Genomic DNA, 17,210 nt, shown 5'->3' with positions numbered 1-17,210 from the left:
CTTCATGACTCCCATTCTGACCCTTTTACATTCATCTTCTCAATTGCTTTCAGTAAAATAAAATGTGTCATGTCCTTGCCAGCTTTAAAAAAAATCATCTTTAAGATTTATATATTTATATATGGTATTTTATTTACATCTATGTCTGTGTGCTACATTCCTGCAGTGCCTGAAAGTGGCCACAAGGGAGCATCAGATCCCCTGGAACTGAAGCTACAAACGGTTGTGAGCTGCCTTGTGGGTTCTGAGAATCTAACCCAGGTCCTCTGGAAGAGCAGAGTGGTCCTAACCGCTGAGCCATCTCTCCGGTCTCAGCCTGAGACACACACAGGACACTCACCATGGAGCGGCCATCTCCCCTCCTCACTCTCACTTCCCCAACTCCAACTCCCCGACCTGCTCCTACCTGCTCCTGGAGCAGGCCTGGCCAGCAAGACCACACTGAAGGTGGCAATCATCACCCAGTACGGCCGTCACGGCCACTGTTGCGACAGCTGGTGGTCCGAGGTACTGATATCACCTCAGCTTATAAAGATATCAGTCACTGCTGCCTCAGAGCTCACGCAGCAACCTGGGGGCTATGCTTTGGAGGCTCAGAAGGACCAGGCACCCCCAGTGCACCCCCAGAGCCACTCCACAACCTTGGCAGACAAAGTAGGGCTAAGGCAGAACCCCTAGCTCCACCCTAGCACCCAGAAAACAGAGAAATGGATGTCAATACTGCCAACCACTACGCTGACAGCAGACCCTCACGACATGGCCATCCACATTGTTCCCTCAGGGAAGTCAGTAAGTAGATGGTGACCACACTGTCCATTCTCCCGGGGAACTTGGTGTTAGAGAGACTTGCCTGGCTTGTGTGAGTCAAAGCCATTGATTTGATCATCAGTATGGCCATAAAGAGACAAACAGACAAAAATCGCTGTTTTGCAGGAAAATAGAGATACTTAGATACATAGATTCATACATACATACATACATAATATAGAGAGAGCACATACGGAGAAAACAAACATGCACACACATAGCATGACTAATAAACAAGCTGTCTAAGGAGCTGGGGAGATGGTCAGAGAGGAGCCTGCTCTGTAAGAATGAGGACCTGAGCTCCATCCTAGCAGGAAAGTGAGGTATGGAGCACGCCCTTAATCCTGGACCACAGCGCTCATCTTAGCACTCACGGGAAAGTGAGGTGTGGAGCATGCCTGTAATCCCAGGCCTGGGGAGCTGGAGACAGATGGCTCCCTGGAGCTTGCTGGCCAGTCTAGAATTGTACAGCTCCACCTTCAGTAAGAGACCTTGTCTTAAAATAAAATGTGGACTGGAGAGGTGGCTCTGGAGTTAAGAGCACTTCCTGCCCTTGCTGAGGACCAGGGTTCAGTTCCCAGCACCCACACAGCAGATAACAATCTCTTGTAACTCCAGGTCAAGGGGATCTGATGTCCTCTTCAGACCTCCATGGACCCCTGCACAAATGTCCATGGACCCCTGCACAAATGTGGTGCACGTACATACATGCAGGAAAACACACGTGTGTGGTGGAGAGCAGCTGAGGAAGACACTTGCCGTTGACTGACTACTGGCCTACACACACATGTGGACACACAAGCACACGCACATAAAGCAGTCCATACGGAGACGCAAGTGCCAAGTTTAGGGGACAGACACTTCAACCAGTCACCGGAAACATCCAGAGATGAAAACATCTGTGAGGACAGATGAAGAAACAGAAGCCAAGGAAACAGTCTACGCCAGCCACAGTGAAGCAAGCCTGTCACCCCAGCACTCGGGAGACTAAGGCAGAAGACGAGAAGTTTGAGGTCATTCTGGGCTACACAGGGAGATCCTGTCTCAAAAATCTAAAACTGCATTATGGGTGTGAAAAATGCCCGTAGTACTGAAGGAGAAAAAGCACTGGAAGGACTTATGGCTGATGGAAGCCAACAGACAGAGTGGTCAGCGGAGACAACAGAGCGTGGGTGCGGACACACAGGCCACACCAGGCATGAACAGCAGAGCTCAGAAGAGCAGGATGGGCAGGGAAATGGTGCCAAGAGCAAACAAGCTCACCACAGAGGACCCTGAAGAGGAAAGAACTCAGTCACAAGCCTTGAGGCGCAAACGGCAGCCTCAAGGAGTCCACCTCTGCAGGGCGGGCCACTGCCTCCCAGGCAACTGAATCCTGAGACTACCTGCCCACTATGCGCCTGCATGCAGGAAGACCCATGACCAGCTTCTCCGCCTGCCTCTGCTGACAGGTTTTCTCATTGACCAGACCCCAGATTTTCTGTCCCTCAGAGCCTTGCCTGGGCTACAGTCAGTACCCACCTGGCCTCAGTGACGTTGGCAGGGCTGCCCCTGCACACCTCCAGCTGCACGTAACCGGAGCAGTTGACCCGGCTCCAGTCAGGGTCACAGACAGCCAAGAAGCTGGGTCTCAGCCGGCCGATCATGTACTTGGCCAGGTCGGTCAGAGACTGGCTCACAGCAGCCCCGAACAGGAAGGTCCCCAGCACCTTGTAGATGGCGGCCACGTAGTTGTTAAAGTCGGATCGTGAATAGAGACGGTCTGTGTACACCAGGTAGGCCTCCCCCGATGAGACCTGCCAACGGAATAGCTGCAGAGCGCACGGCAGACACCGCTCCCACGGTGCATCCTGCTAGGGAGCTGGGCCCTATCTACCTCAGGGCAGGGCTCACCCGGCCCCCACCCGAGCACTTTTCCGCCTTACAAGGATGACGGTGGCCGTGATGATGACCCCAGCCATGAGTCCGTGGGTGATGGTATCTGGACGGTAGGGGTACCGGATGGAGTCATCTTCGCAGTAGAACCCTCGTTTGTATGGTGTGTTCACCAGAGTCAGGATGACAAAGGGCAGAGAGGCTGTGGGAAGCCAGGGAAGGCACACAGTGCAAATCCTGCCCACATGGTTTCTGTCCTGGGATCATGGTCGCTCTGCCATGGCCCCATGGGAAACTCCTCGGGAGACTCCTGCTAATGAGCCCAGCTACGGAGCAGCTCTACCATGCTGCACTCTGGCCCCACCTTAGGCCTCCCTCGGGCTGACTCAACACCAGCAGCCACAGCCTCTCCACACCATACTGAAGCACAATGGCTCCTTCCCATCTCATTCCAGCCCCTGATGAGCCACCCAGGGCTCACCGGTGCTCTTCATGGCTCCTGTCGCCTTAGCGACAGTTGGCTGGGCTGCTCTGTCTGCATAAGAACACCAACTGCTGTGTTTGCGGCAGGGCACTTTTGGGGGCTCACTGCCTAGGAAGGTAGGTAAGATCATCTAGCAACACAAGGCTAGACTGCAGGGTTGTGGGGCTGTGTCACCCACATCAAGGGCACAGTCGGAGGGCTCTCCCTAGAGTCTGCCCTTTTTAAGGTGCACTGATGTTTTGCACTGTGTGAGGGTGTTGGATCCTGGAGTGACAGACATTTGTGAGCTACCACGTGGATGCTGGGAATTGAACCTGGGTCCTCTGGAAGATCAGTCAGTGCTCTTAAGTGCTGAGCCATCTCTCCAGCCCCTAGTTTCTGCTTCTTTGTCTGCCTTCATTCCAAGTCCTGAGCCACTGACAGCTACACACTGGACAAGATGGACCCAGCCCTGGATGTGGGAAGCTCAGACCAGAGCCCAGAGACACAGAACCTCTTGGAAAATGACCTGGCAGAGAAGCTGTGAACAGAGCTGCAACCTGAGATCAGGTCACAAGGACAGGACAGTGGGTAGCACCTTGTTCCACAGGCATGGGAAGACAGACACCCCAAAGAGGCAAACCTGGGCAAGTGCCCTTTGCCCGTGAGCAGGGAAGCTGGGTGTGGAGGGCGCAGCTTTCAGGCCGTGAGTGCCAGGAGAACACATGGAGATGAGCCCCCCTCAGCATGGGAAGGGGAAGTAGACAGCCAGAAAACAGTCCCTGACATGGCTGGGCCATCCCAAGGCCCAGAGGGGACATGATCCAGGAAGGTGCCAACATCATGAAGCTAAGAGGCGGGACTAAAATGTAAGGGTGACAGCAGCAATGTCCCCTGGGAGGGGTCAGGCTTCATGACAGTGAGAGAAGGCTTGAAGGAGAAGAGGCCAGAGGACAAGGTAGGATGGCCACAGAGGAGGAGAGGGAAAGGGTCAGAGAGGGGAGAGAAGGAGAAAGGGTAGAGGGTGAGAGGAGAGAGGGTCCGAGGAAACAGGTCTGAGCAAATCCCTTATCTTGTTTATAGGAAGTGGAAAGTCATAGGATCTGGTGATATCATCGCGGGAGACACTGGAGTCAGTGAGTCTGCTTAGTGGACATCCCAGGCAGACCCCTGTGCAAGGTCTGGGCAGACCTAAAGCTCAGTGCATGGCTGGGCTGCATGGCAGGTGTGAGCCAGGGCACCGACTCCCTTCCTCCTTCCGTGGGTATCTTTCGGGGATCCACCAACAGGCAAGGGCCTCCTTCATTCGTGCTCGCTGGGCCGTCCTGCCAGCACTCGAAGTCTGTGCTGACTAAGGGGAACAGGCTGGCATTGGCCTCCTCCTGCTGCTGTGACTCCCTGGGTAACTCCGCCTCTGGGGACCCAGGACTTCCCAAGGAAAAAATGTAAACTATTTCCAAGTCCTCCAGCCCCTGGCACAGAGTTAAAGCAACAGAAATGTTTTAATAAACCCATACGGTCAAAAAGTGTGCCCAAGGCTCGGGGATGTCCCTCGGGGCCTCTTGGCTGCCAAAGGGCGAAGCTAAATAAGGTATCCTTCCGGGATACGGAAGGTGGACCAAGAGAGGGAGATGCAGAATAAGGGAGGACAGACAATACCCTGTCACCACCTTCGGTGTAGGATCCAGTCACTCACTGTCTCCCGGGCCCCCGAACAAACACTTGGCCTTTGTTCGCGCCTAGGGGGTTCGGAATGCTCCTCCCCACGGCTTGAACCGGACTGGCAGGTTTGTCTGTGCGAGCCTGGACGTCCCCGCCTTCCGAGGGCACCGTGCTGGACCTTGGCCACGAGTCACTGGCCTGCAGGGTCTTGGTGCCGCCCCGCCCAAGTGAGTCACGTCGCCCCGAGGTACTCAAGCGACTTCCTGTTGCTGGCTTGCTGGGACCCACACCCCGGGAATAGCCACAGGTAGAGAGGCAGCCCCGATCCTGCCAAGCGCCCAGGAGGGCTGGCAGGGCGTGCACAGGGAAGTAGGGAGCACCGGTCACCACCGTCGGCATCCCGAACGCGCACTGGCAGGAGGGACCGTGGGAGCGTGCACTTGGGAGAGAGTTCCCGTTCCCGGGTCCCGAGATTCTTACCGACCAACACGCACAGCACGTCCAGCAGCACGAAGACCCACCTCCGCTCCATGTCGCCCCCGCCCAGGGACGCCCGCGACTCCCGCTGGTCCCAGTTGTTCCGGAGCGTCCTAGCAGCCCCAGGATCACATGGCCGTGGAGACTGCCCGGCCCAGGGAAAGGGTTGGGCTTGAAAAAAGGGCCCGAGCGAGGCGGAGGCGGGGCTGGGGGAGGGCGTGGCACGAAGAGAAAGTGCGGAGGCAGGAGGGGAAGGAGAGGGCGGAGGCCCTGAGGGGTGTGTTTACCACGTTGACCCCTGCGAGGAAGGGCTGGGGCTTCGGGCTGGGAGGGGAATCAGGACAAACAGAAGTCTCCTAGCTGGGCGAAGTCTCCAGGCTGGCTTTCCGGAATCTCCGGGTTGAGAATATGCCTCCAAAGCTTGACTGGGGTCTCCCACCTGGAAAGGAGTCTTCTGGCCACCGAATGTCTAGGATTCAGGCTGGAGGTCACCCAAGCGTCCCCAGCACTTCTGCGGAGTCTGCAGTTGTAATGTATGCAGAGAGTTGCGGGTAGAGCAAGCTGACAGCCGCCTGGGCAGCACTGAGCACACTCAGGAGTTGATCTCCTCAGCCTTTCCGAGGGAGGGCACCTGACACCTCTGAAACCAGCACGGGGTGACCGGGCTCAGACAGAGACCCGCCTTTCCTCTAAGCTAGCATCTTGTGGTCCCTGACATTTAAAGAGGTTCCTTAACATTCCCAGTCAGGGTCAGGATCACGCCCCTTAGCACTGTAGGGATCCATCACCACAGAGGTTCTGAGGTTGACCCATGAATGCAGCCCCAGACCACCCTGTCCCAGGGTTGTCCTGGAGCCCTGGGCCAGGGACATTGGGGCATGTGGACTCTGGAGAGAAAGTTCAGGCTACAATGCATGTGTAAGAGGCCACCTCACTAAGCCTTTCACTCCGGAGATCACAGCTCCTTGAGGCTCCACCTAGGCCACACTCATGGCCACCATCAGCCTTTCTCCCATCACAGAGTTGAGTTTCAAGATGGTTGAGACTTGAGGATAGGGGAGGACAGGAGAGGACCAGATCCTGGATGAAAGTCCAAGATTCCCCAACCTGCTCCTGCCGGATGTCATCTGGTGTAGGACTGTCCAGAGAGGTCCCGAGAGAACCCAACTGCCTGCCCTTTGGTGCTGGGATGGGGAAGCTCATGGGTAGGAGAGGATCCCTGCACCCTAGACGTCGCCTATAGAGTTGGCAGGCAGCACCTTCGACACACAGTAACCTGCCAGCCACTGAGTCTGGACAAGGGCTGTGCAGAAACCTGGCTCCAGGTTGTCTGCACCCATCTCCAGCATCCACCCCCACCAAGGCCGCAGGCTGGACTCTGAGGATGGGGCTCTGTTTGAGAGCACTGTGAGCAGACCTCCCTGACGCCCGCACAGCATTCGCTCACACCATCCACACACGTGTAGAGGACATCCTTCGCTGCTGCTGCTGCTGCTGCTGCTGCTGCTGCTGCTGCTGCTGCTGCTGCTGCTGCTGCTGCTGCTGTAGGTACACGACTCGGGTGCCAAGGTTATGCCTGCAACACTTGTGGCTTGTGTGCCAGCTCCTGACTATTCATATGAATAGTGGCATCCTCTCTGCCCCCTTTAACCTCTGATTACCCGGGACCTAACCATTAGGAAGTCTTAGCAGGTTAGGACAGCACTGCAGTTGTGTGGAAAATACACCAGGGTCCCTTAAGCTTAATGCCTACTGTGTGCTGAGAGGAGGGGGAGTGAGAGAATAGGCTGGAGCAGGGCTGGGGAGCGTGAGGAAGGAGGAGGGTGAGCCTAGAGGGGATGAATGGGAGGAACTGGGGGGAGGAGAAGCCTGGACAAGCTCGGAAGGATTGGGGTCAGTGTTAAAACCTTGTGGAGGTAGCAAAAATTAGGATTAAGGTTAGGATTGGGGTCATGGCTCCTAATCAATTACCAACGTGGCCACAAATAGTGAGAAACTTCCCTAGCAGAATTCTCCCTCCATGCTACGCCAAGCTGCCTATCCTGCACAGGGCCCCCAGGAGGAGTGGCTTTTTCCTGGGGCAATGGAGTTCAGGCTTAGCTCCAGCCCTGGGGACTCAGTGTCTCTGAAGGAATACTCCAAGACACTCAAAGTGGCCATCGGGATCTACAGTTATTAGACACCACCTGCATACAGGCGGCCTCAGCTCTCCATTTCCCTGGGGATCTGGAGGGTGTTTCAGGGCTCCCCTCCCCAGAGTCAGGGTACGGGTTCCACACAGTCTGATGCAGGCAAGATGAAGGCCAAGGCAGGGAATTTGGGTGTGTCCCTGTGGACAGACCCTGCAGCCTAAGACCCCTGGAAATACTCAGCAGGAAGCACCTCGCAAGCAGAGGCGAGTGGGCCACCATCAACAGGACCCAGTGCACTGCAGAACAAACCTTCTGCCCTCCCTGAGTCCTCACCCCACGCCAGTCACCTGCAAGGTCCAAGCTGGGCAGCTCCTGCCCGTTACCTAGCCACTCCCCTGCGTGAGCACCAGGAGGCAGCGGCTAGAGGATGCACACCAGCAGTGTGTAGGACTGGAGACGGCTGAGCAGGGCACTGGCTGCAGTGGTGCAGTGGTGCGCTGGCTGCAGTGGTGCGCTGGCTGCAGTGGTGCGCTGGCTGCAGTGGTGCAGTGGTGCGCTGGCTGCAGTGGTGCAGTGGTGCGCTGGCTGCAGTGGTGCAATGGTGCGCTGGCTGCAGTGATGCGCTGGCTGCAGTGGTGCAATGGTGCGTTGGCTGCAGTGGTGCACTGGCTGCAGTGGTGCGCTGCTCTCACACACAGTGGGACAGGGCAGGTGTGAGCAGCACTGCAGTCCCCACACAGCCATTCCTCACAACGGCTGCCTCCTTCCCTGCTGCCGCTGCTGCTCAGGACCTAGTACATACAAAAATAAAAAGCGGAAGCACCATACTGAGGGGCAGGCACAGAGGGACTTCGTGGCAGCCAGCTGAGGGCTCTGGGACACGAGGTAGACACCTTGTGACCCCACTGTTATTGCTAGTCCCTCAGGGTGTGACAGGTGTCCGCTGGGCAGAGCTCCAAAGGAGCAGGGAGTGGATCCCGCCCCCGCGGACCACCTGCCCTCAGTTTGTTTACACGGAGGCTCTGTAGGTCCCCCTCAAGTCACCATTCCTGTGACCTCATGCCAGCCACAAGGCCTGGACGAGATGACTGCACGGGGTGGGGCTGTGGACCAAGCAAATGAAAAGACAAAGCCCAGAGGGTCTGAGCAATGGGCTAACAAGCCGTTATCAGCAGAAACATAATTCTTGATAATATGGAGCCAAGGCGGTGCATAGCTGGTCTGTCAGGGGAATCTGAGTACCCATATTTTACCCGGTGACCCCATCAAGAAACTACAGACTGGGAGACTGAGGACCACTGAGAAATGAGCATAAGTCTAGACAACGGAGTCAGGCCTGGGTCCATCATACCCTAGAGCTCTGACCAAGTCAGAGAGCCTGAGCTCAGGGCAGTGGCAGGCCCAGATCCTCCAGTTCCGGAAGGCCTTCTCCCTCCTCCAAGGCTGTCTTGAGAAGCCCCATCCAGGTTCGCAAGCCAACATCCCCTTGCTTGGTCCAGCACAGATTCCCACACTGTGCACAAAGGCCTGGTCCCAAGGGCTGTTACCAGCCTGAGGTCTAGGCTAAAAAAACAGGGACAGCACTGGTAGGAACGACCTGTAGCCATTTGAACTCATGAGGGTGGCCTGGCATCTGCCCCAGCTGCAGATGGCGAGGGCTGCCAGCCCAGTTCTGATCCCCAAGTCGTCAGTGTCCTGTACAAGGCACAGATGCTGTGAAGTCACCGTCAGCATGATGCAGAATTCAGGGTGCGCCTCTCAATTCCAGCTCCCCTGGTGTCCCAACATAATTTCTGCAGCAGCCCAGGGCCCTCCTAGGCTCCATACAAGAATCTGCAAACCTCTTGGCCTAGAGGCATGTCCTGCAGCTGGTCTATGCTCCCAGAACCAAGCAGAACATGCCACAGACATAGAAACTGCTCTAGGGTCTCAGCTGCCCCTGCATTCACACCAGAAAATCCCATCTATGACATGAGACTCAGGAAATCTCACCCAAGGACCTGCTGGCAGAACTGGAAAGACACAGGCCTTCCACAGGGAAGACACAGGGCTGCAGATCCTCAGAAACAGCCAGACACGAAGAAAGGCTAACATGGCAGCAAGTGAGCTGAGGGAACAGGAAAGTGGGCAGAGTCTTCTAGGACCCTAATCAGCAATCAAAACTTGTCAAAACTACACAGGTATTTTGGGCGTGGCGGCTCAGGCCTACAATCCCAGCACTCAGCAAACTGAGAAAAGGGGATTAGCAGGGGCCAGCCTGGGCTACACAGTGAGTTTGGGGTCAGTCCAGAGAGCTGGCTCAGCAGCAGCCTGAGGACTGAAGACCTGGGAATAAGATGGGCGAGAACCTCCCATGACATGGATACATCCATAGTATACATACAAATAAACAGAAAACACAGGACTGGAAATATGTCCGTGGTACAGAACTTGTCATGTAAAGGCCTTGGAAAGGAAGGATGAATAGACACACACCCTCCCCTCTCTCCTTTCCCCCTCCTAGGCAGAAGAATGGCAGGTTTCAGACTAGACTGTTCTACAGTCTGAGGCATCTTAAACTACACAGCAAGACTCTGTCTGTAAACAAAACAGAAAACCAACACATAAAATACAACAGTAACAGAATACAAAGAGACAGCAGACACAACAGAGTGTTTCAGCAGAAAAATTTAAAAAGATTTCAAGACTATGAATGGACCTGGAGTATCAGAAAAGATGCCAGTTCCCTGTGCCAGGTTAATAGGAGCCATATGAACAGAGGGGTGGATGGGAACAGACCTCCCACAGCATGGGATTCTCAGCTCCCACGCGCTCTCTCCTCTCCCAGACTGCCTTCCTTCTTCTCTGCCTTGGGCCCCACTGTCTGGGTCTAATCGCCCTGTCCCTGCCCAGCCTATTTGCAGTACCCAAGGAAGCGATGCCAGGTACAAGCTTCCAATGGTGTCTACACAGAATACCCTTCCCAACCTACTGTCCCAGCAAACACTGACCTCTGCCCACCACCCTAGGGCTCTGCCCCAAGTGTCTCCTCTGCCATTGGCTCCACCCAAAGTCGACTGATACTCCACGTTTGAGCTTTACTGGCAACTTCCAGGCTGCCTGGGCCTATGCCATGGGGTCCTGTGTGACCTGTTGACCCCACGCCTCTCAGATGTGCTCTGCTGTGCAGCCAGACTCTTACCCAGAGTCCCTAAGCGTTAACAAGGGCAATGTAGGTTCCCCAGCTCCTGCCAAGCCACCATAGACACCCCAGGCTTCAAATCAAGTTTAATAAATAAAATAGAGTTGGGCAAAGGCAGTCTCACATCACAGTGTCCTCGGTGGGGCGAGGGACGGTCCATTCCAGCCACACAGGCTCAAACAGCACCGCTCTGCCAACACCGGGCGGAGCTGCCTGCCCAGGGACCCCACTCCAAATTGTAAACACCAACATAAATAAAACGAGGGAGGCCGAGGACGAGACGGACGGACCCAGCCACCCTGCTAGGAGCCTCCAAAGAAATGAGACCCTCAGGACAGGAGGACTGCAGGGTGGTGCTTCCAGAGCGGTACCCAAAGGTGCCCCAAGGAGAGGGGCAGGAAGGGAACGGACCACCAGGGCTGCTGAGGCCCCACCTCAGCACAGGGGAGGGGTGCGGGCAGGAGGCAGTGGGGTATAAAGTGCGGCTTTTCCTGAAGTGGAGACGGCAAAGGGCTGAGAAAGGGCGGCCACAGGGCGAGGTATATGGCTCTGTGCCCCAGGGTCCCACGCTGAGCAGAGGCTGGCGGCCACAACCCCGCTGAGGTGGGGAAGGAGTTGGCCTGTGGAGGGCGCCTGGGCAGAGGCTGCTGGTTCATAATGAGTCTGCCCAGCCCCTGCAGTCTGAGGCCCATCGCTGGGTCCACGTGGGGATGGGCCCTCTCTGAGCCCAGTTCCAGGGTGACTCCATGGCATGGTAGCAGCCAGGGGCTGTGGCGGTACTGGATGCTGAGGTCTGTGGTCTGTGTGGCCCTGACCACTTCACTGAGTCCCATCATGTTCTGAAGCAAAGGAGGCACCACGCAGGCCTGCGGGGGAGGGGTCAGGAAGACTGACGGGCAGGCCTGGCAGTGCTGCCATGTCCATTCTGAGCGCACGTGCCCACAGATGACCAGGGGTCAACAGGTCATCACATTGCACCTATGAGAAATCGTAAGAAAGGGTCAGTAGCTGAGTGACCCAGGCCTTGCCCATCCCCGCCCACTGCTCCCACCCAGAGCATGGCTCTGGTTTCTGCCTAGACAGAGCCTGGAGCCTGCGCCCGCTTGGAGCTTTGTGAACCTATCACCACACCAAGCACTAAGGAAGCCAAGAGGAGGTACAGACAGGGCAGCCACAGTCCACTGGAGGCAGCTGTGCCCTGGGCACTGGCCAGCCCGCAGAAGGTGCTAAGGATGGCACTCACTGTGACAAAGGCTCCGAGCGCAGTGTGGAGGCTGGGCACGTGGGGTGGCCAGTTAGGAAGGGGTTCACATCTCCAATGCCAATGAGTCCAAATTCAGTGACTGACAAGGCCATCTGTGCTGGAGCCATGGGCTCTGCAGTATCCTCGCTCAGATCCACAGGGCTGGACACAAGGGGCAGTTCCTCAGGTAGGGCAAGGTCCACAGCTAGTCTGGGGCTGGTGCCCGGCTCTGGAGCAGGAGTGGCAGTGGCAGCAGCCACCACCAGTGGGAGTTCAGCCGGGACAGCCAGGCTGCTGGGCTGCTGGAGTGAGGCCACAGCAGGGGGCTCCTCCAGAGGCTGGAACGAACATGGTTTTGGCTCTGAGGATGGGAGCTCAGCTGAGCCCACTCCGGGCTGATCGAGACCACCAGCTGCAATGTCCACACTCGGTAGTTCTGAAGGGAGAACAGGGGAACGTCATCAGCCCCCACAGCCCCACATGCTCCTCTTGGGTCTCACGGATGTGGGGCATTCTTAGCCGGCCCAGCCACAGAGACTGAGGTCAGGAGCAGGTCTTGTCTATGGACAAGCTATGGCTTTGTAAACTAGCTCAGTAGACAGAATGAAACAGGACCCTGCTGGGCAGTGTGAACACTGGACAGTCCTGCGAACCCACAAGTACCACACAGGGAACCATGCAGACACAATGCCAGAGCACTGAGATGAGGCCTCTGCCAACAGACAGACGTAGAAGCAGAGTCCTTAATCGTGTGCCCTGCATGAATACACTTCTGTTCCCTTCTAGTCAGGGTCAGCACGAGTGGCACTAGGAGCGAGACCCCGCAGGCCCACTGCTCACTACAGAGACAGTGTTGCAAGGCTTGGGTTCCCTGTCCTTACCCACAGCCCTGCCTCATGAGAACTCACCTATGGGCACCCCTGCCTCAGACTCCTGCTCAGGGCGCAACCGGGCAGGGCCATCGGGGTCAAGGCCATCCAGGTCCTGCTCACCATCCCTGTGGAGAGAGGGCTATGAGAAGGAAGCCAGGGAAGCAGGGCTCCAGCAGGAGGGACTGCCCCATACCCCCACCCACCCACCCTGGCCAATGGCTAGCATGAGCACGCACGTGATTCCAGAGGAGACGAACTTTCTCCGGCCCAGCCGCGTCTGCTGGGCAAAGTAATCATAACGCTCAGATTTCTTCCACAGGTAGTAATACTCCACACACTCGCCCACTGACCGCGTGCGCACCTGTATGGACCACAAGCATGCGTTGGGCCTACTGCACAGCTGCAGCCACAGGGCAGCAGGAAAGGCTCCCCACAGGAACCTCTGAGACCCCACCTGTTCCATCAACTAGCTCCCAGCCTTCTTTTCCTGACACCGTGAGAACCGGCCTCACCCCGTGGGCAATTGCCTCCTGCATCTCGGCTCCATGGCCCAGGACATCTGTGCTGCTCCCCATGAGGTGCACAGACAAACAGCCTCCAGCCAGAGGGCAGTGCAAGTGTAGGATGCTAGCCCCGGGAGTCAGCGGCTAGTGTGAACACGGACTGGAGCCGTCCTGAGGACACTGCTGGGGCCCCGGGAGTCAGCGGCTAGTGTGAACACGGACTGCACCCGTCCTGAGGACACACACAGCTGAGGCCGTGCACTGCTGGGCCAGTGCTGCCCATCCACAGTCAACCTCCAGGAGACACAGCTCACGCATAATTTACAAGTTTCTTGGTTTACAAGAGGAAACCCCAAGCTGCATACGGGTGGGGTCCAGGATGAATCAGGAAAAAGATGCCAGCCGAGCACCAGTATCCACCTGGCAACTGGGAGAGAACTCATGTGACCATCACCTCTTGTTCCCATCACCATGGTAGACTGCACCATCAAATCATAACCAATAACAGATGTCCCTAAGATGCTTGTGGCTAGAGGTTTGGTCACAGCAACAAGCGACTAATACAGAAAACCAGTGCTGAGAAATGTCACTGGGTGGACAGACTGACCGTGTGGTCCTCAAGTATCTGGGAGGACGGAGAAAAAGTTTGAAACTTGAGTTAGAAGCTCTAGGCTCTAGTGCCTAGCAGAGTTTCTTGACCACTCTGGTAGGAACCCCGAAGGGCAGTGTGGAGAGAAACATGCACAGTGGAAGCCGCGAGGTTCCCATAGGGAACAAGGCTGGCTACATTTTGGCAAAACCTCTAGCTTCCTCCTGTTTGGTTGCTGAACACTGGAGTGTGGCTGAACTCAAAAGTAACAGACACGGCTGGGCAGTGGCACATACTTTTCATCCCAGGAGTAGGGAGGCAGAGGCAGGCGGATCTCTGAGTTCAAGGCCAGCCTGGTCTACAGAGTGAGTTCCAGGACAGCCAGGTATATGTAGAGAGATCCTGTCTCAAAATATAGATACAGCTGCTCCATGGAGACTTCAAGAACTGCACCCTGTCCAGATGCGGCCGCAGCAGCTGCAGCACATGCGTTGTGCACTGCACCTACTCAGATCAACAGTGACAGAGAACAGAGAAGAGAACGTGAAGTTCGGTGGGAACACAGACCTCAAGTGAGATCCCGGTGCTGCAAGTGCAGCTTCGAGCACCGTGTCCCTAAGCCCTGCGATGGGAGAGTGGAGCAGACACAGAAACCAGCACAGAAGGTCCACTGAAGCCTAAGTCCATGAGGAAGGAGCACGGACCGAGGTCGCTGACAGGGCCCCTTCCTCAAAGCAAGTGCCCAAGCGAACTAGCTCCCCAGGTGCAGCCAAGGAGCAGAGGCCACCAAAGCACCGGCACTAAGGGCTACCACAAGCTGGGCTGGCAGGAAAACCCAGCAGCAACAAGCACAAGCGCTGTCTTTGCAGACGCAAAATGCCAAGTGCAAGAGGGCACGGAGGCCTGCACCGGCGTGCTGGAAAGCCACTGCAAGCTCCGAAGGTAAAGCCCAAATCCAGTGGAGATGCTGGGGTGCCGGGGGTACCAGAACCAGGAAAAACGGCAGGCATAGCGTGGAGCTGTGGCAACACAGCTACAGTGGCGGGACTATGAAGTCATCAGGAGCAGGACCCAAGCTGTGGCGTGTGGGATCAGCCAAGCAGGGTCTCAACAGTGCTTTCGGCTCATGCAGAAAGAACAGTACTGCATGTCGAGCCCCACTGGACAGAGTATGAAGCTTAGAGTTTTGCTTTTCTTTGTTTTCTTGCTTGAGACAGGGTTTCTCTGTGGAGCCCTGGCTGTCCTAGAACTCGCTCTGTACACCAGGCTGGCCTTGAACTTAAAAAGAGACTGAGTGCTGAGATTAAAGACATGAGCCACCATGCGGAGCAATTTATGTGTGAGTATTTATCTGCATGTATGTATGTGCACCATGTGTATACGTGGTGCACCTGGAAATCAGAGAGGGAACAGATCTCTCAGAACTGAAGTGACAGGCATTGTGAGGCACTGCCCTGTAAGGGCAGCCGGTGCTCTTGACTGCGGAGCCATCTCCCCAGCCTATAAAAGCTATGCAGAGAGAGGTACAGGGAACTGGATGCATTCTCATCAGGAAGAATCCAGGAGAAAGGGAACTCCAGTGTCCAGTCACCTAAGTGACACACACAATCGGCGTGTCAGAGAGTCTCCGGAGAGATGTAACTGGGTATGGAGAACACACCCTGAATGTGAAGGCACCATGCAATAAGTAGTGGTTCTGGGTGAATAAAGGGGAAGCAGCTGACTCCTGCTCTCAGCCCTGCCCCGCATGAGTGACAGCCTTTCACTTTGGAAGGCAAACACAGGCCCTTCCTGAACCTCTCATAACACAGTATCTTACCATGGCACCAGAGCAGTGACAGACAGGACACAGGTGCAGTGACTGACAGGACACAGGTGCAGTGACAGGAAGTGACTGACAGGACACAGGTGCAGTGACAGGGAAGTGACTGACAGGACACAGGTGCACTGACAGGAAGTGACAGACAGGACACAGGTGCACTGACAGGAAGTGACTGACAGGACACAGGTGCAGTGACAGGAAGTGACAGGACACAGGTGCGGTGACAGACAGGACACAGGTACAGTGACAGGAAGTGACTGGCAGGACACAGATGCAGTGACAGGAAGTGACAGACAGGACACAGGTGTGGTAACAGACAGGACACAGGTACAGTGACAGGAAGTTACTGGCAGGACACAGATGCAGTGACAGGAAGTGACAGACAGGACACAGATGCAGATGCCAGGCTTCATCTGTGGTGCACCAGGTAGGCTGGAATGATGTGGGAGTGTCATATATCAATCTGTTGATTTCATTGGTTAATCAATAAAGAAAATGCTTGGCCTGAGAGGTTAGAACATAGGTGGGTGGAGTAAACAGAACAGAATGCTGGGAGGAAGAGGAAGTTAGGCAGATGCCATGCCTCTCCTCTCCAGGGCAGACGCCATGAAGCTCCTACCCAAGATGGACGTAGGCTAGAATCTCCCTGGTAAGTCACTACCTTGTGGTGCTACACACATTAATAGAAATGGGCCAAGCAGTGTTTATATGAATACAGTTTGTGTGTTGTTGTTTCGGGTAAAGCTAGCCAGTGGCTGGGAGCCAGGCGGCAGGAACGCAGTCCACAGCTCCATCTACAGAATGGCGCCTAGATGTGGATGACTGAATCCACAGAAAGCCTGAGAAGGCTTGGGAAAGAGTAAAGCATGTTTTGTTGGTAGCGACAATTTCTCGGGTCTGCTCTGCTTGCTAGAGGCAAGCAAGTGCTCTCACCTAAGAGAGGCTTCCTGACTCAGCTTTAGCTGCAAAACCCTGCAGCTCTTAAGAGGTCCTGCCACGAAACACTTAAATGGTGTTGATAAAAGCTGACTGCATGCTTGTTTGTTTTCAGCCATAGCAGGAAAAAGTTGTGCTGTTTTAAAATACTGGCGTTCTGGTCCGTACTGCCAGGGCAAACTCTGACTCTTTCAGAGAGGCAGGCCTATTGAGTATGGCCTGTGAGCAGAGTGCTGCAGCTTGCTTGCTGGCAGGGACCTTGAAACACCATAGAGTTGTGGCGATAAACATGGCTACAGCCGGTACCTCTGCCATGAGGCTGTAAAGCTAAGGAATGGGCTGGATCTAGCCGCCAAAGCCAAGGCTTTAGTCCTACCAATATTGCTTGGTAAATGAAAGACTCATGTGTTCAAAAAAGAGACATATACAGTAAAAGAAAGATTCAAAGTTGGAAGAAAATGTCTAAATGGTTTACAGTGTGTTAAAAATATATGCAGGCTAAAAGTTAAAGTTCTTTTTTTTTTTTGTTTTTGTTTTTTGTTTTTTTTTGTTTTGTTTTGTTTTTCGAGACAGGGTTTCTCTGTGGCTTTGGAGCCTGTCCTGGCACTACCTCTGTAGACCAGGCTGGTCTCGAACTCACAGAGATCC

General features: G+C 55.3%; 2 protein-coding genes across 6 annotated transcripts in view; both read right to left on the bottom strand.

Moving 5' to 3' along the window:
• The window catches only part of Plpp2 (phospholipid phosphatase 2), a 7,870-nt gene extending 2,412 nt beyond the window's left edge, over positions 1 to 5,458 (bottom strand). Inside the window, 3 exon segments of the mRNA XM_050123324.1 lie at positions 2,329 to 2,603; positions 2,733 to 2,884; positions 5,288 to 5,458. Of these exon segments, the coding sequence (XP_049979281.1) occupies positions 2,329 to 2,603; positions 2,733 to 2,884; positions 5,288 to 5,339 (479 nt within the window). The 5' untranslated portion in view covers positions 5,340 to 5,458.
• A 5,208-nt stretch (positions 5,459 to 10,666) lies between these two features.
• Mier2 (MIER family member 2) overlaps positions 10,667 to 17,210 on the bottom strand; it is a 19,044-nt gene continuing 12,500 nt past the window's right edge. For all 5 annotated transcript variants that reach the window (XM_050123316.1, XM_050123319.1, XM_050123317.1 and 2 more), the window contains exons 11-14: positions 12,949 to 13,073; positions 12,749 to 12,837; positions 11,841 to 12,276; positions 10,667 to 11,575 (exon numbers count right to left, since the gene is read on the bottom strand). In XM_050123316.1, coding sequence (XP_049979273.1) covers positions 11,554 to 11,575; positions 11,841 to 12,276; positions 12,749 to 12,837; positions 12,949 to 13,073 — 672 coding nt within the window. In that variant the 3' untranslated portion in view covers positions 10,667 to 11,553. The remainder of the gene's footprint in view (positions 11,576 to 11,840; positions 12,277 to 12,748; positions 12,838 to 12,948; positions 13,074 to 17,210) is intronic.

This window comes from Alexandromys fortis, unplaced genomic scaffold (assembly GCF_014885135.2).
Source record: "Alexandromys fortis isolate MF-2015 unplaced genomic scaffold, M_Fortis_MF-2015_v1.1 scaffold_221, whole genome shotgun sequence".
Taxonomy (NCBI): Eukaryota; Metazoa; Chordata; class Mammalia; order Rodentia; family Cricetidae; genus Alexandromys; species Alexandromys fortis.
The sequence above is the reverse complement of the archived record's forward strand: the minus strand, read 5'-3'. Positions and strand labels throughout refer to the sequence as shown.